The sequence below is a fragment of the Leuresthes tenuis genome, unplaced genomic scaffold (genome assembly GCF_036924035.1).
Source record: "Leuresthes tenuis unplaced genomic scaffold, fLeuTen1.0.hap1 SCAF_21, whole genome shotgun sequence".
In the NCBI taxonomy this organism is placed as follows: Eukaryota; Metazoa; Chordata; class Actinopteri; order Atheriniformes; family Atherinopsidae; genus Leuresthes; species Leuresthes tenuis.
This window is the reverse complement of record NW_027325375.1, coordinates 17600044-17616671: the sequence shown is the minus strand read 5'-3', so window position 1 is coordinate 17616671 and position 16628 is coordinate 17600044. Positions and strand designations below refer to the sequence as shown.

General features: G+C 41.1%; 3 protein-coding genes across 5 annotated transcripts; 2 read left to right on the top strand and 1 right to left on the bottom strand.

Moving 5' to 3' along the window:
* Nucleotides 1-3806: 3806 nt before the first annotated feature.
* On the top strand, nucleotides 3807-6426 carry haus1 (HAUS augmin-like complex, subunit 1). The gene is made up of 9 exons (XM_072374675.1): nucleotides 3807-3925; nucleotides 4024-4198; nucleotides 4518-4653; nucleotides 4754-4888; nucleotides 5033-5156; nucleotides 5764-5829; nucleotides 5939-6010; nucleotides 6171-6218; nucleotides 6308-6426. The coding sequence occupies exons 1-9, from the start codon at nucleotides 3905-3907 to the stop codon at nucleotides 6350-6352; spliced, it is 822 nt and encodes a 273-aa protein (XP_072230776.1). The 5' UTR covers nucleotides 3807-3904; the 3' UTR covers nucleotides 6353-6426.
* Nucleotides 6427-8317: 1891 nt separating this feature from the next.
* On the top strand, nucleotides 8318-12687 carry eva1c (eva-1 homolog C (C. elegans)). Of its 2 annotated transcripts, none has more exons than XM_072375517.1 (8): nucleotides 8318-8872; nucleotides 9346-9539; nucleotides 9874-9997; nucleotides 10144-10296; nucleotides 10839-10982; nucleotides 11533-11604; nucleotides 11699-11791; nucleotides 11871-12687. In XM_072375517.1, exons 1-8 carry the CDS (start codon nucleotides 8746-8748, stop codon nucleotides 12248-12250), a joined length of 1287 nt encoding a protein of 428 aa, XP_072231618.1. In that variant the 5' UTR covers nucleotides 8318-8745; the 3' UTR covers nucleotides 12251-12687. The 2 variants fall into 2 exon arrangements, with proteins under 2 accessions (XP_072231618.1, XP_072231617.1); XM_072375516.1 differs by having other exon boundaries at nucleotides 11687-11791.
* Nucleotides 12688-14007: 1320 nt separating this feature from the next.
* On the bottom strand, nucleotides 14008-16617 carry cfap298 (cilia and flagella associated protein 298). 2 transcript variants are annotated; one of them, XM_072374577.1, is made up of 8 exons: nucleotides 16492-16617; nucleotides 16088-16276; nucleotides 15709-15876; nucleotides 15298-15365; nucleotides 15054-15212; nucleotides 14714-14845; nucleotides 14507-14602; nucleotides 14008-14428 (listed from the first exon to the last, which is right to left on the bottom strand). In XM_072374577.1, exons 2-8 carry the CDS (start codon nucleotides 16224-16226, stop codon nucleotides 14318-14320), a joined length of 873 nt encoding a protein of 290 aa, XP_072230678.1. In that variant the 5' UTR covers nucleotides 16227-16276; nucleotides 16492-16617; the 3' UTR covers nucleotides 14008-14317. The 2 variants fall into 2 exon arrangements, with proteins under 2 accessions (XP_072230678.1, XP_072230677.1); XM_072374576.1 differs by having other exon boundaries at nucleotides 16088-16243.
* Between the last annotated feature and the right edge of the window lie 11 nt (nucleotides 16618-16628).

The window sequence follows — 16628 nt, the reverse complement described above, 5'->3', positions numbered from 1 at the left end:
TTTTCCTCAACATTCCCCATACTTCTCCTATCTTAGTTTTGTTCCCAATCGATCCACAAAATTTCCTCCAATACGACCTCTTTGCTTGTCTTATTGTTTTCCTTACCATTGCTTGTGCTTGCTTATATTGAATCATGTGTTGAAAGTTATGGTACCTTTTAACTAATTTAAACGCTTTATTTCTACTTTTTATTGCTTGTTTACATTTTTCATCCCACCATGGTACTAACTTGTTTTTCTTTCTCCCTGAACTTTTAGGTATACATCTGTTTGCTGCTGATATAATCCCCTGCTTTATGTCCCTCTCCATCATTTCCACCTCCACATTATCATTAACCCGATCCAGATTTTTTTCACTTTCCTTTGTAAACTCTATCCAATTAGCTTTTTCTAAGATCCATCTTCCCCCTACTCTCTCCGTGTCCTGTACTGTCTCTATATTTATTTTATTATATATAGGGTAGTGATCACTTCCTATGGTCCCTTTTTGATACACTTTCCAGTCACACAGTGGTGCTAATACATTCGTCACTATTGTCAGGTCTATAGCCGACTCATTCCCAGTATTTACATCTATCCTTGTCCCTCTTCCATCATTCACACAAACCAGATTCTGTCCATCTAACATTTCTTCTACTATTTCTCCATTACTGTCATTTTTCTCACTCCCCCACAATGTATTATGAGCATTAAAATCTCCACACCACACTGTATTTCCATTGCTCTTGCCCCCCCATTTCTTCCAGTTTCTTTATATCCAACTTCCTGCATGGGTTATAAAAATTTATTATTGCCAACTTTCTCTTCCCTATCCATATTTCTATTATAATAGTCTCCATCTCAACTCCTTTATCGATAACCCTGTAAGGAATGCCCTCTTTAACAAACGTGACACACCCACCTCCTACCCCCCTTCTTCCCTGTCCCTTCTGACTGCCATGTATCCTGTGATAATAAAATCTAAATTTGGTTTTAACCATGATTCCTGTATGCACAATATGTCTGGTTTTTCCTGCTGACTATATATGAATTGTTTAAATTCCTGACCATTAGCAATTAGACTTCTTGCATTCCATTGAAGGATTATCATTATTATTAATACTATCCAATACATGATGAATCTTGACTGGCCTGAACACTTAACTCATCTCTCACTTCTTCCCATCGTATCCCTCTCATACCCAGATGATGCACTGCTGCTTTGACTATGATTTGTATTCTTTCGGTTTTAGATTTAACATCTGCAGTCGCATTTATGACCCCTGCTACAAATGTCACCAATCTTTTTTTCTCCTCCACCATTGTCTTTTCAATTTCTTGCCCAACATCCGTCACCACTTGTTTCTCTCTATGCTTCTGCTTATCATTCTCCTTTCCCGCTCTCCTGGCAGCTTCAGCATACGATATTTTCTCATTCACTTTCATTCGCTGCACTGTTATCTCTTTCTTCATAACCTCACATCCCCAGTATGCTACACTATGTTCTCCTCCACAGTTACAGCATTTTGGTTTCACACCTGTCCCACATTTCCCATATTCATGATCCCCTCCACACCTTGCACACCTTCTTTTCCCTGTGCACCTGCTAGCAATATGTCCGTACTCTTGACAGTTAAAGCACCTCATTGGTTTTGGGACAAATTCTCTAACACTATACCTTACAAATCCAAAATAAATTTCTTTTGGGATCGTTTTTGCATCGAATTCTATAACCACTGTTTCTGATTTTTTTTCTCAGGCCCTCTTGTCATTCTTTTAACATCTTTAACTGTTGTATTTCTTACTCTCATGTTTTCTATTACAACTTTCATACTGATTCTCTGCTCTCCAACTCTCACCGTTTTTGTAACTTTCATTTTTCCTACACTCACCATTTTCCGAGCCTTTTCCACTTGCACCCGATTAGCAAGTTTCCATCTCCTAACACTTTAGCGTATTTGACTTCTCCTACTTGTGTTCTGATTATTTTTGTAATTTTTAATGGATCCATTTTTTTTACTCCCCCTTCACCTTCAAATCTCACTACAACATTAAGGTTTCCCTTCTTCCTACTCCTTTCCTCATCTTCCTGTCCCTCACTCTCCGTGTCTTCTACGCTATCTTTATCTTCTTTCTTTCTCTTTCTCCCACTTTCCCCTTTACCCCTTCCTCCTCTCCCTACTTGCTCCCACTCACCACCCTCTTTATCAATCTCAAACTCCTCTTCACTCATCTCCGTATTGTTACAGCTCTCTTTATCCCCCTCCATTTTACACCCGCTTACCAAAAGTAGCGCTAGGATATCGCTACCGGACCTGTACAGGCCGTCGGCCGATATCCCCCACTCTACTCTCCGTAAGTTACTTTTCTACCTACCTTCTATACTCTAGTGATGATTTTAAACACTCCTTATTTCACTTTTTTCCTCTCGTGTTGTTTTTGAATTTACCGCACTCCACCAAACTATCCTTCCTCACCCCACAGCTGTTCCTCAGCCCCCTTCGTCTTCGTCTCCTCACCTAATGTTTTTTATTCTTCTTCCTCTAGAGACGTGATTGAATTATATCGTGTGCTTATGATTTAATAGTATTGTATTGTCATCAAATACAGTGTATCATCGTATGATGTAGATAAACTAAACAAAGGTTGGGGTACAGGGTAATACAGGGTAATAAAAATAAAAAAAAAACCTCTGTAGGTCTCTGTAATATTTGGCCCAAAGAGAAAAGAACGGCTACAAAGAAATGCAAAATTAAAACACGAAGCACAAATCTCCCAGAAGTAATTGATCTGTATAGCCATACAGAAAGGTTAAAAGCTGCACGATAATTATATTGTGGAAAAATAAATCAATAAAAACCAAACAATAAATGGATATATATGTATAGTACAGATGGGATAAAAGCATGTAATAAAAAACAACTACACGGAGTTACCGAAAATAAAACAAAATAAGTTGCGAAAGGAATTGCTAAAACGAGATTTTATATACTTGTATTTCAATTATAGGACAAAATGACCTCCCAAGATGCTCAGAACAACTATGGATAAAAAAAAAAAAATTATGTGATATTAAACAAGCAGGAATACAAAGCTATAAAAAATGGCCAGAATTAGATATAACAAAAATAACCAAGAGGAATATAAAAAAAATAACAAAAAAAAAAACAACAGAAAGACTTCAAATTAACCCAGAGAGTTGAAATTACCAAAATGAGACAAGAGTGGCCAAAACAAACAAGCAGACAAAGGCTTTGTAGAAGTACTACATAACCCCAGAGTGTGACAAAATGATGTCCAACATCATCAATACGTAAAGAGGGATACACAAAACAACTTTAAATCGTATCTGCACGGGATGTTTTGTCTAGTTTTGTTTTTCTGTTCTAGAGTATAAAGGGGCCTAATATTTCCTGTTTTCTTACTTACATCTCTAGGATATATTTTAGAATTACAGGCGAAATACTCAACATTTATGACAACAACACAAACTATCTATCTATTGATATACTCACAGTGTTACATTAGTTAATGATGGCATAGCCTCACGCAGTTGAACCGACATGAACTATCTCAACAAGATTTTAATCTTTGTAAAGCTTAAAGTGAACGTGATACGCCAATTGTTTTGTACCGTTATTCAGCCTGTTACATGTTTTTATTTATTTATTATTATTTAATTTCTTTATATCTGACTACTTTTTCTTGTTTCTTACATCAGTATAGCTAACTGTTACTATCTTATTTGATTTTTTCAAACGTGGTCAACATTTCTTTCGTCCTCTCATTGGTCCAAAACCAGGAAGTTGTCAGCGTGTATCCGGGGAGGCGCGAAAATGCTTTTTGTTTTTCTTGTAAGTTGGTAAAGCACGGAAATATTTCACGGTAATACATTTTTAGGCTTTTGCCGCTTCCCCCGATCATCATGTGTGACAAGATTAAGAAGGTAATGCCCCCTTGTGTGTGTTTATGTGTGTGTATTTACATAACTGAATTCAGCGGCTGCAGTTGTTTGCATGTTCTTGTGTCATGTCGCTTCTTTAGGTGAACAGCTGGCTCAGCGCGGTGTTTGGCGATCAGCCGGTGCCACAGTTTGAAGTCAATACTAGGACAGTGGACATACTGTATCAGCTGGCACAGTCCAGTGAAGCTCGGCGTAGTGACACGGCTCTCCTCATAGAAGACCTCAAGCAGAAAGCGTCAGAGTATCAGGCGGATGGTGAGTATCTGACAGACAGCTGAGGGACCTGAACGATGGAGAATGTATTTGGGACCATCTGGAAGTGATGAATGGGACTTATTGAAAGCGACTAAACTTTTTGTTAAGTGTTGCATGCACGTATGATTACAGATGCCTACAAACACACCGTAATATGGTGACTTAGGAGAAGGAGCTATCACTATCCACTTTAAATTTCAATTTAAAGTGTTAATGATTAAAATCTTATTTATTCTGATGACATTATTGCCCAGTAATTCACACCACAAAGTCTTCATATTGTTTCACTGAATCAGGCTGTCTTTTTTTCTCCACCTAGCTGCTCATCTGCAGGATGTTCTTCTACAAGGTGTTGGCCTCTCCTGTGCAGGCTTATCCAGACCAGCTGCAGACTATGTGTCTGCTTTAGTGGACAATGCCATGGTGCTCGGAGTCAGAGACACGTCACTGGGCAGGTACGCCTCCGTTACTCGATTGTCATCTGTGTTTCTATTACTGTTTTCTTGTAATTCCCTGAGTGGTGCCACAAAGACATCAATTTAATTACTTGCGTAGCTTTATGCCAGCAGTCAACAACCTCACCAACGAACTTCTGGAAGCTGAGAAGTCGAACAGAAGACTCGAGAGGGAGCTCAGGACCCTCAGAAAACGACTCGGAGCCACTCTGGTGCTACGGGGAAACCTACAAGAGTAAGAATACGATGACAAAATGGTGATATCCATTTTGATTTGTGATATTGCAACGTGCGGTTTATCTTCATGTGCCAAAATCCTGTAACAGCAGAACCAAAGCATTTGCTGCCATATATGTAAATTAGTGTTCTTAACTGATAGGGATGTCAACAAAACCGTGACATCTCAGGCAGTGGAGAGCGCTAAAGCAGAGGAGAGGCTGCTCAACATGGATTTTGTGACGGCAAAGGCTCGGGAGCTCAGTAACAGACGGGAGAAATCAGAGGTTTGTTGTGGTTACACGGAGAAAGATGTTCCTTTGTGTATGAAGGTGTTGCTATATTGCGTAATCAGCTGTGAAATATAAGCGAAGGTTAAAATGAAAGCAAGTGTCACACTGAGACACAAATTTATAGAATGAAAAGGAAAAACAGGACGCAATGATTTAAAACAAGAAATCATTTGAACACTGTATTTATTTGAAGATGATATAATGGCAATATGTCAAAAGATAAAAGAAAAAATTTAGTTTTTTAGTATTTTTTTTAATGTTTGCTCAATTAGAATTTGGCACCAGCAGCAACACTTTACAAAAAAAGCCCACAGGCGTGTTTACTGTGTTTAATCACCTCGTCTTTTAACCATGATCTGTAAACATTTAGGAGCTTGGGAACAAAAGATTGTAGTTTTGATTCAAAGCAGAAATCAAAGAAAGACTCTGACTTCCCGGAATGCTCTTTATTTTCACAAATCGGTTGCCTCCGGTTTAGATAACAGATGATGCTGTGGAGAGGTCCCGGTTTGGCGCTCTTCGTCTGATGGTCAGGTGGGGACCGGCTCCTCTGTGCTATCACGCAGTTTTGTCGTTTTATTGTGCTTTCTCTATCCTTCAGGCTCAGCTTGTATCCAGGAACATGGACAAGTCTATTACCCACCAGGCCATTGTTCAGCTGTCTGAGGTATTTCAGCTTTTTCACGCGCGTCCCAGTCATCACCATGAAAACGAAAACCTTTCGCCGTCTGCTTTCAGAGTTCAAAACGTGCCCATCTTAATTTTTGTCTCTGCAGGAAGTTATTGCGTTGAAAAAGGAAATAATCCCCCTGAAAAAGAAACTGGAGCCTTACATGGATCTAAGCCCAGTAAGTGTGTTTTCTTTTTATTACAAACTTTACAATCTGACTTGCCTCCTGCCAAAAGTGCCCTCAAACTTCCTCTGTCATCTTTTGTTTGATAGCAGATTTAACTTCCATGAGTCACTTTGTTTTTCTGACATGTTTCCTCTCCTCTATTCACCCACAGAGCCCATCGCTTGCACAAGTGAAAGTGGCCGAGGCAAAAAGAGAACTGGTGAGTCTCCTGAGGTTTGGTTCAAACGTGGACACGATGTGGTTGTTTTAATGCAACTTTAATGCATCTTTTTTTCACCTCGATTACAGGCTGCACTTGATTCCCAGCTTGAGATGAAGGTGGATTTTAAATGAAGATGCGTCGTGTCATAAAAGCAATGATTTGTAAACAAAAATGATACTAATAAAGTTTTCACCTTCGTGTTTTAGTGATGTGTGATTGTGATGTTTCAGCTGACATATTTAAAATCCCCTTTTATTGACTTCTGAAGTAACTCAGAGCCACACTGTTTAGGAAACTAGGTTTAAAGTAAATCAAGTTTTGCTCGCAGAGACCACCTGAATCTCCTTGTGACTTGGAAAAAATAAATAAGGCTTGTTTTCTTCTTAAGTCCTCTTCTCGTGACTTTGAAAACAATGTTGCCAAATTTTATGTTAATTCGAAGCAGGCAGCACATGTTTCATTTATGTTTTCATGCCCTAAAGTTTTGCGATTCTCCGTGTGTATCGGATGCAGTTGCCAGCGATCAGAGAAAAAAAAGAAAAGCATTTTGTTAGCTCCATCAAACAACAACAATCTTTCAATGTTTATTTTCAGCCGTGGCCACCTCAAACAAATTCGCCTTTGTGAGGGAAGAATGTAAATCATGAGCTTTCTTTCCTGTGGTTGGATCAGTTCGGTGTCTCCTCCTCTTCCTGTTTGTTACAAACATTGTAAATGCTAATCAAGTGTTTTGTCTTTATTCTCATGTCTGCGGTCTAATCGAGGGCTTGTGTTTCCACTTTGAGCTACTTTTATCAACATGACATGAGAGCATTTCTCTGAACAAGATTATCTGTCAGATACATATTGATCGTCTGTCTGATAGGCCAAACACACAGATATGGAAAATTAGAGCTCAACAATTGTGTTCCACTTCATCATTCAGAGGAAAGAAACATTTTTCTGTTCATCATTGAATTCTTTTATGTAAATACAGTAATTTGTTCGTCTTTGTTGATTGATCTGATGATTGCTGCCATTGACTTATGCTGTCATAGAACAAAGTGTCATATCCAGTCAGCTGTGGGTTATTATCTGTATTGTTTCCATATTCTTCAATAAGCATTTACACCGTCTATACATCTCAGAACCTTTTCCACCAAACTGCACAATGTGGATCTGTTACCCTTAATGACATTTACTCCAGTGCAATTACTTCATCGTCTGGTCAACATGTCTGAACTGTGTCTTTAAAAACAAAGTACAGGAAGCCTTTTGAGTTTGACAACAGAATTCCACAGGCTTTTGAAGAATAACAGCACATGAAGTAGGCTTTGGAGCCACTCCCAGGGTGCCTGAAGCTAAAGCGCGCAGAATGGAATCAGCTTGTCGTGTCTGTATGCAAAATGTTACCCCTGGGTTCCTCCCTTCTGTCAGTCTCCCTCCTCTGGAGCCGAGCTTGGATACATCAACGCTCTCAGTCAGTTTGACTCTTGTGGGTCTGCTCCGCAGTCTGACAAGGAGATTGACCCGTTACCATGGAGTGGGTCATGGATGTGGGTTGGGAAATAGCTTTCCCTGTGGGCCCCCCAGCTTCACTGAAAGGCACAATATGGTCTAAAAAAAAAAAACAACTAAAAATAGCACTTGTTCAAAAAGTTACTTTGTGTCTTAAAAAGTGCATTTTTAGGTGTTGCCTCTCTTGAGCAAACGTTTTCAGACTTATATTGGCTCTTTCCATAAAATAAATGTGAATTCTGCCTTAGTAGATGGGCTATAGTTTATCTAAGTTGTTGTTTACATACATGAAAATCAAACCACATTTATATTGGAAAAAATGGCTTACTGACTACATCCAATCTAAACAATATGGCAAAAAAGAAAAAAAAAGCCAATGTAGCTGGATGCCTGGAGGTGTGCTGTACAATAAAAGAAAGAGAAAGATGAGAAAGAAATGGGAAATGGTCTATTTGCAAATCCAAAACGTAGCAATGTTGAGAGAGCAGCACGACATTCATCATCAAAGAAAGGAAGAAACCCTCCTGCGTCACACCAGTGAGAGTGTGGCCCCCTGTTCCCTTTAAAATAGTTTTATGTGCCACGCCCACTTCATGATTCCCACTCAGCTGTTACTGTAGGTCGCTTTCAGATTCCACATTCATCCATTCACAAATCTGCGCTGTTGGCTGAGCTGCGGGAACGTCAGACTGGGAGAATCGCCGCCACGCGTCGGACTGCTCACCCTGTCTGTCACTTCTGAACAACTTGTTGCGCAGCTGCTATTTCTAACCTCCTCTGTGATCCAGCGCTGCAGTGACACACAGTCGCTGCTCTTTTACTCAACGAGCCACTGTTTTGTGCCTCGTCGACTGTAGGTATTTTCTCCTAAGGTGGACAGCTGGACGTCAGCGACGTCGTTTCTGAGCTGTAAAGTGATGGATCTTTACATCGGGGCGTCGAGGAAACCTCCCACCTACTTATCTTGGTCATTATGAAGTCCTAGAAGTCTCACAGCGCAATTCATCGAGCGTCTCTAATATGATCAATGAGACAGGGGATGCGAGTCATGAGCCGGACGCGTCCTTGTCACGGACTGGACTGGAGCCACAGCCTCTTCTATCTCACTTTACTCATGTGGACCAGACGCATGCATGGACTTGCCGACTTTTCAAGTAAGATGATGTTGATGATGGTGCGTAGGAGGAGGACAATGCTCACAGACTAGAGGGAAAGCATTGCTCTTGACAATAGGTTTGATGAGTAATCATATTGTTATAGCTCCATGTGAAGTTGAGTGGAAACTTCTGTCTGCCACGGTGCTGTAAATATATGTTTGGCTCTGGTCTGAGACTATTTCAGAGGAAATAGCTGTAGCTATACCATACTAAATGTAAGAGTGACATTCTGAAACTGAAACAAAGATTGGTCAAATTTAATGGCAGTTGCGAAATTTGCCACCCAGAAAGAGAACAGGCAGTGCTGTAAGACACCAACCAGAGCTCCAAACTATCTTTAACACTTTATCTTCCCAGAAAACTTATTTTCAGTGATCATGAGCTCATTTGAGTTCTTAATAATAAACTTAACTTCCCACTTAAAACTGTGGGAACATGTGCATCGCAGCCTAACCAGTGCATGTTTACAGTCTACCTGTCCAAGATCATCACCAGCCACTCTGCTCATGCCTGTGACGGAATGCCTCTGCGACTCCACTGTCCACGTCACTCCACCATCTCCATCCAATCAGCCTTCTACGGGAGCAGCGAGGTCCAGCTGTGCAGAGCGGACCCTACGCCCAGAGCCCACAACCACAGCTGTTCGGCTTTTACTGCTCTACAGGTGCATTTCATGAATGGGATATACAGCACTCTTCAGCCTCTCTGGGTCTGTTGTTAATAGCTGGGTGTTCCCCACTTTTATTTGAGTGGGTTTGTCCCCTCATGTGTTTTGGTTTTGCAGTAATAGCACCCTAGCTGGCTGGTTAGTGCTGTATAAATGTGATGCATTTGTAAAAGCTCAGCTCATTTGCTTTCTTTTTATCATGCAGGTTGTGCATCATTCTTTTTATTTTGCATCTGATTTGGTTCTCTTTGGGTTAATCCTTGCTCTCTGTTGTAAAATCAGATCTAGTGTGGTGGACTTTGCCGACTCTCCCCTGTTGTTTGTTGTGCAGAAGTTGCTTTCAGAGTGTCAGAGCCACAGAGATTGCCAGCTGCCTGTCAATCACCTGCTGTTTGGGAAAGACCCGTGCCCCGGAACTACCAAATACCTCCATGTGGATTACAAGTGTAAACCCAGTGAGTGTGGCAGCTCAGATTTCACTTGTTGTTAATCTTACCATCAGTTTGTCTCACACATTCGGCATGGGATGAGTGTGGAATGGCCACACAAAGCACCCAGTGTCCCACCACCTCCTCACCTTTACTTTTTTCTCCTCACTCAGCTGAACACAAAAGACACGTGGTGTGTGAAGGAGAGACCATGGTCCTGCGCTGTAAGCCCCCCAGGGTGCTGATCATCTATGCAGCTGTCTATGGCCGAAGTCTAGGTCAGACTGACACCTGCCCCTCACACCTGACAAGACCACCCCCATTCGGTGAGTCAGTCTGAAAACCAACAATAACACACTGCTGTGGCAGTTAAAAGGGCCAACATACAGCACGTTTGATCATTTTAATCTGCCACAGCAAGTAAGAGAAAGGTGTATTTAATTGGTTGGACATTGGCGGGAGCTGCATTCCACTTGAGTTACTGAATACACCTGAGCTTATCCTGGTGTGGAAAGTCAAACTGTGTGATGTAAGGAAATCCTTTGAGGGTCATGTGAGATAATGGCAAAATGTCACAGTGGTTACATTTACAATTAAAATCCACAGCTCTTCACATTTACTTCAGTATCTGGGCAACAAATATTTCGAGACAAGATTAAACTAGCATGCATGAGTGAACCGTGAAGTGTTTGCTTTGCTGGCGTGAAAAACAGATGGCTGCCATAAGAGGGGACTCAGTTGTCGCGAGGGAATGTCTACAAAACAGTGAATCGGTCGTGCAGCACACCAGCAAAAATCCCACACACATATTCGGAGGCTCTTATGCAATGCTGAAATTCCCTGAGTTTCTCTGTGCTGCTCCCTACAGAGTGTCTGAACCATGAGGCTGTGCACTTGGTGTCCAAGTCCTGCTACAACAAACAAAAGTGTGCTGTTGCTGTCGGCAACCACACCTTCAGGGACCCCTGCTTTCCAGGAACCAGGAAGTATCTCAGTGTGCTTTATTCTTGTGGTAGGACCCTCTTTTGCTTCCTCATTCACAAAAAAAAAAAAAAAAAAGAATTACACACCAAGTCATAAATTAAAATTGGGGTTTCAAGATAAGAATGTCTGCTTCTGTTTGGTCTTGTTCATTATGTGACAGTTCCTTGAATGAGCATTTGTAGCTTCCGACTGCAAGTTCTTATCAGTCGATCCCATCCATCAGCTGTTCTTATCTTATCACACCCAAAAACACAGCAGCGGAGGAATAATAAACTGTGAGCTCCGATTTTTACATCCTGGTAAGCTTCCTGCGATTGGCACAAATGCCTGTGGGGTCAAACAGCAACAGTGTTCACATGTATTGTCATTTAGTGTTGCCTCTATTTTGAGCACAATAAAGTGTGCTAAGTTCGTAGGGCAGTTATTAATACAACCATGACTGAGATTCCACTGTGGGCCAGTTTGGATGCTGAAGAGTAGCTCACTGACAAATGTTTGACTACAGATTCAGCGTTACACAGTTACTGTATCAAATGGTTCACAGCAATACAAAAAGCTTCTCTGTTTTCCTGTGTTAGTCCCACAGAGTTTACTAAAAGAAGTAGACCCAAGTGTATTAAGCTCCACCGCATTTCCTACAACAGAAAAAGGTAATGCCATCTTTCTATTTGCTGCAGTTCTTGCTTCTTATGGTCCTGTCCTCACCTAAGAGTTGTAATCTTCACATAACAGCTTCTCCTGCAGATCTGGAAAAGCCTTCTTCTAAAGGATCAAGAAGGCCTGAAAACACAGGAGCTATGATGAGCAACTCTCTCCTCACCTACGCCTACATCAGAGGTATAGGTCAATAACAAGCGCTTGTGATTTGAAATCTATGAAGAAAAACATCTGAAATCTCCTCTTATTCCCCACACAGAGCACCCAGAAATGGCAGCGCTGTTCTTCACCTCCAGTGTGTGTGTCGGCCTCCTCTTCACATTGCTGGCTCTGTCTGTCCGGGTGACCTGCAGAGGGCGTCGGCTCAGAAATCACGGATTCAAAGCCAAGTCTGCCAGTCAGACTATAAACTGTCCGGAGGAGGAGGAGGAGGAGGAAGACGAAAACGAAACAGAAGATGATAACGATGAGGGAACAGAGAGCTCTTTACTCTCAGCTGCAGAGAGGAAGGCGATATACAATTGGGAGGAAGTGACTTATGTGAGTGAGGCAGCTGAGCGGGCAGAGAGGATCGAGCGCAGAGAGATGATCATCCAGGAGATTTGGATGAACTCATACCTGAACGGCAGCTCAAGTTAGATAAATACTGTCCTATGGATATTATTCAAAACTCCAGGATTTTTTTTTGCTGCAGGTCTTCGCCATGGGTTCACATCCCAAGAAACTATTTTTCTTTTTATGTTGTAAAACTGTTACGTTCTGTTGGCCATTTTTTAAAAAGGAGATTGTAATATAATTCTGCAATCCATTGGATCAATGTTTATACTGCAAATAAGGGCGGCCGTATCAAGTGCTGTATTTACTCAGTCAGCACCAAAACAAGCTTTTTTTTTTTAATGTTACAAAAAGGGCAAAATCACTGGTCAGAATCCATTAAGCTGCCCATATATTGTGTCTTTGTGTACTGATTTATCATTATCCAGTATCTCAGAAGCTGTATGGTTGATATAAACCAAAGAACCTTTCAGGGAGCATGTACAAAGCTCCCTCGACCACCAACATGAAATCAATAAACCTTAAACACATTCTCAAGTGTTTTCCTAAAAGTTTGAACACTGTGTAAAATGTAAATAAAAACAGAATTCCAATATCTAAAAACAATGTTAGATTAAAATAGTCTCCTCTGTTCCAAAGCTTTGTTATACAACAAGTAGTTCCAACCAAGCAATCTGATTGCTCAAGAAGAAATTTAGAAGGCGCCCAAATCAGTATGACCAGAGCTCTATAGCTCAGAGTATGACCGTAGACATTATAAAGAGCACAACGTTGTTTATGAGTATGACAGCACACCTGACTCATCACCTACAATATTACTCCGCCAAGTCTGTGTGGTGACTTCAAACATCTGCAAACCTCGATAAAACAATTCAAATCTTTTTTTTTTGTGACCTCAGACAAAATGTTTTTTATAAAATATAAAGGAAAGAAAAGCAGCATCTTTGTTACTATAACTTGGGCGATAAAAAAAAAGATAATTTTCTATTTATTTGTGCAGTAGGCCTATTGATTTATTTCTGGGAAATTCTGAGATCGCCGAACATTAACGTCAGCTCACTCATCAGATGAGTTCACTCATCTGGGACTAGAAAATGCTTTCTGTTGCTAGGTCGTTACTAAGGGTTGGATTATTTGCTGCAGTGGTAAACTACGTTCCATTACACATAGGAGTCTGCTGGCGGTACTGATTGTGTTTCAGTTATTAGTCAGACCCCATGTGTTTCCATGGCAATGCGACGTGCACTCATAAAAAACTTTAAAATATGAGAGCAAACTGTCCATCCACATGGATATATTTTAATTATACATTTTATTGGCATTAGTTGTATATTCGCAATATTACCCTCGAGGGTGTGCTTTAACGTCATTTGAGCACGACAGTGATGCGGTCATGAGTGTGTGGTTTAAGTGAATTTTAAATCTTTGCATATCATCTGCCTTTACATTTAACAGTGTCCTAACTTTCTTTGCAAAAGCGTTGCGGAAAAAGTCACAAATCACTTGAAGTATGGCTTACAAAAATAGACACACAAGCTTTACTCTAAAGTAAAACTATAACCACTGGTGGTTAAAAAAAGATTCAGATCCAAATAACATGATCCTTGTTTATTTTGTACAACTGTAATTAATCTAACTCAAGGTACATGAGGTCTTTGAGCCATCAAGTCCGCTCTATCCCCTGTTTCACGTTTCTGCTGGGATGACTTCTGCGTGACAACTTCCTGCTTCAGGGCTGCAATGACTTTAAGAGGTGTGTGTGCCACTTTCGAGAGACAAAGACAGGAAAGGTGTTGCATCCTTGTCCCTGTAATCCGAGGGGTGTGAAACTGTTCAGTTGCAACACTACTCCAGTGGAAACAATTCTTTTATTTGACTTTTCACACACAGTAAAAAATACTATTTCGGTTTGCACAACTTTAAGATAAAAGAGGTTTACTGAACACCACCCTTCATACAACTTGGGATATAATGTGCCACTTCAAATGTCCGCAAAGTCAAGGAACAGGAACACATCAACCGGAAAACTAATGTTCTCTCAAGTAACCTCAAGAGGAAACATTTCACAGCTGCGATAAGGCGTATGGGTCAGTTGCATGCACCAGGTCACAGTAGCATCTCTGAGGAAGGTATTTAGAGAGGTTTTGAACTTTATCTTGGCCCCCATTTGATATTAGTGAGACCTTGAAACTGTCGTTTAAGCGCCTGTCTGTCTGACCACTCGGAGTCCAGGTGGCTGTCATCATCTGCCTCCTCCAGTTTCTGAAAATGTTGTGAGAGGGAAGAATGTTTTTTCAGAACAGTTACACAATGTGTGAGTTTGTTTGTGCCTGTCTTTACCTTGAGTTCCTCCTGCCTTCTGTAGAGCTGCAGCATCATCTGTTTCTGCTGCTCATCAGTGACCAGAGGCTCTCTCGCTGGCTCCCCCTGTCCTTTCTGTGTTGAACAGCAACAGAGAGTAATTCATTTCCAGAACAAAAAGAAACAAACATGTTGCCTGTCACAGGTTGCAAAAAAACACATCAGACTGACCCAAATAGCTCTCACCTTTTGGATTTTGACCACAAGCTTTGTCTTTTCATTTTTGCCAATGTAGTCCTGTAGCTTCTTTCCTCTCTGCATCTCTTTGGCAGCCCACCATAGTTGGCACTCATCCTGGGTAATCACCTGCAGAGATGCCTGAGGCATGGAGACAGATGGAGACGACAGACGCAGAAGACGAGAGTGGAAAGAAAAATTTGAAGAGAATGACTGGGTGTGGAACACATATGGCTAAAACAAATAACCTATCCGACTGGTCTATTCAAACTACATTTTCAAAAATCAGCGTTACTTTAGTTATTTGTAGCAAACAGGCAACTGACCAATACACGATAAGCTGTTTCACCTGTGTCCCTGAAAGGTCCTCCTGGTTCTCAAACTCCATCCTTATTGGGTCATGAGGAGGCAGTCCCATGGGGTACACTATCATCACTGCACCCCTCAGCTGATCCAGTGCTTCCTTAACCATCTCCATGGTGACGCAAACGTTAGCTTGAACTTGTTTCTGTGAGATCGGTAGAATGACAGATGTTCATGTTTTATCTCCACCCTGGTGAATAAATCAATAGGTGATCTACTCTAATACTCACTTTGGAGATGAGGGCCTTTGCTTCCTCCACAGTTCTCATCAAAACCTCTTTCATTTTATCATTAGGAGCTGTTAGAGGAAAAAAGAGTTGGCGCTTTTAGGATGTAATCATGGAAATAAAAAAAAAAAAGCTTTAAAAAATTATCTTATTTTCAAAGCAATTAAGGGTAGTGTACCTACAACACAGGTGTAGTGTCAACTGGGACATAATTTTTTGTGTAACTGCTAAATTACAAAAGCAATGTCATACTTGATATTAGCTATTCCACTGGAGATATTGCAGTTTGAGGCTTTAACTACACGCAAAGTACCACCTCCAAAAAGCCAGCCTGGTCTCCTCACCAGTAGTAAACAGGCGTGTCTGCATTCATTGTTAATCTATGTAGACAATGCTAAAGAGGGAGATTCTCACCATTTCCGTTCCTAATCCCAATCTCATCCTTCCTAAGCACTGGTCCTCCACTAGGAATGCACCTGTCCTCCCATTCATCCGTCAGTTTCAGGTCCATAATCTGATCCTGTGTCAGCCCCTGCATGTTGGGCGGCAGTGCGATGCCATGGTCTGCAAGCTCTGGGATCTCTGAAGGAAAATAAGCGCAAGCACATCTAAGTCAGTACTAACATGAGGCAATTCATTTACAAGTACTCCGAAAACCATCACAGATTCTTGATACTAGTTGAAACTCAAGAGCAGACTAAGACTATTCTAACCCTACAGTTTAGCAGATGTTGGTATAGAAACATCTCATTCCCACAAAGCGAGAAGAGGCAACACAAACGATATGTTTCACCTGAACATATTCGATTCACTTTGAGCCTCCCGTTGTAAATGCCTGTAATTTCCTGGATCACTGTCTCCAGAGGCGCGTCTACGGTGGCGTTGAACAGAAACTGGCTTTCATCTCCCCGCTTCACATGCAGCTGCACCATCTTCACCAATTCACCTCCTCAAAGGGACGTTCACACATGGAAGTTTGTTCCTGAATAACGAGCAAGTTATCTGGAAATTAACTTGAGCTGGCTTGAGGAAAACAATGTAACCATAGCAACAGTGCGGCGCGGACGCTTCGAGAACAGACACAGTAAACATTAGCTTTTAGCCAGCCTGCTGTTACACCTGTTTACACCTGTGGCTGTGTTTCTAAAAAAAAAAGGCTAATTTATGAAATTAGTGGCAAAGAATGGTAACACTTACATTTGCAACAAAAACGACAAGCGCCGTCCCTTCACTACTGAGACTGGACTTAAACTGCTTACAACTGTTAGCACCAATTTTGCAATACATGAGAATATGTTCCAATACTTCTTCTGGTGCTTCGTAGTGACGGTTCC

Coding starts and splice junctions, on each gene's coding strand:
- cfap298 (XM_072374577.1), bottom strand. CDS start 16,226: ATGGTGCAGCTGCATGTGAAGCGGGGAGATGAAAGCCAGTTTCTGTTC. Junction 15,877..16,087: donor AGTGAATCGAATATGTTCAG/GTGAAACATATC, acceptor ATTTTCCTTCAG/AGATCCCAGAGCTTGCAGAC. Junction 15,366..15,708: donor TGGGATTAGGAACGGAAATG/GTGAGAATCTCC, acceptor TTCCTCTAACAG/CTCCTAATGATAAAATGAAA.
- haus1 (XM_072374675.1), top strand. CDS start 3,905: ATGTGTGACAAGATTAAGAAG. Junction 4,199..4,517: donor GTCAGAGTATCAGGCGGATG/GTGAGTATCTGA, acceptor TTCTCCACCTAG/CTGCTCATCTGCAGGATGTT. Junction 4,889..5,032: donor CTACGGGGAAACCTACAAGA/GTAAGAATACGA, acceptor CTTAACTGATAG/GGATGTCAACAAAACCGTGA.
- eva1c (XM_072375516.1), top strand. CDS start 8,746: ATGAGACAGGGGATGCGAGTCATGAGCCGGACGCGTCCTTGTCACGGA. Junction 9,540..9,873: donor CGGCTTTTACTGCTCTACAG/GTGCATTTCATG, acceptor TTTGTTGTGCAG/AAGTTGCTTTCAGAGTGTCA. Junction 9,998..10,143: donor GGATTACAAGTGTAAACCCA/GTGAGTGTGGCA, acceptor CTCCTCACTCAG/CTGAACACAAAAGACACGTG.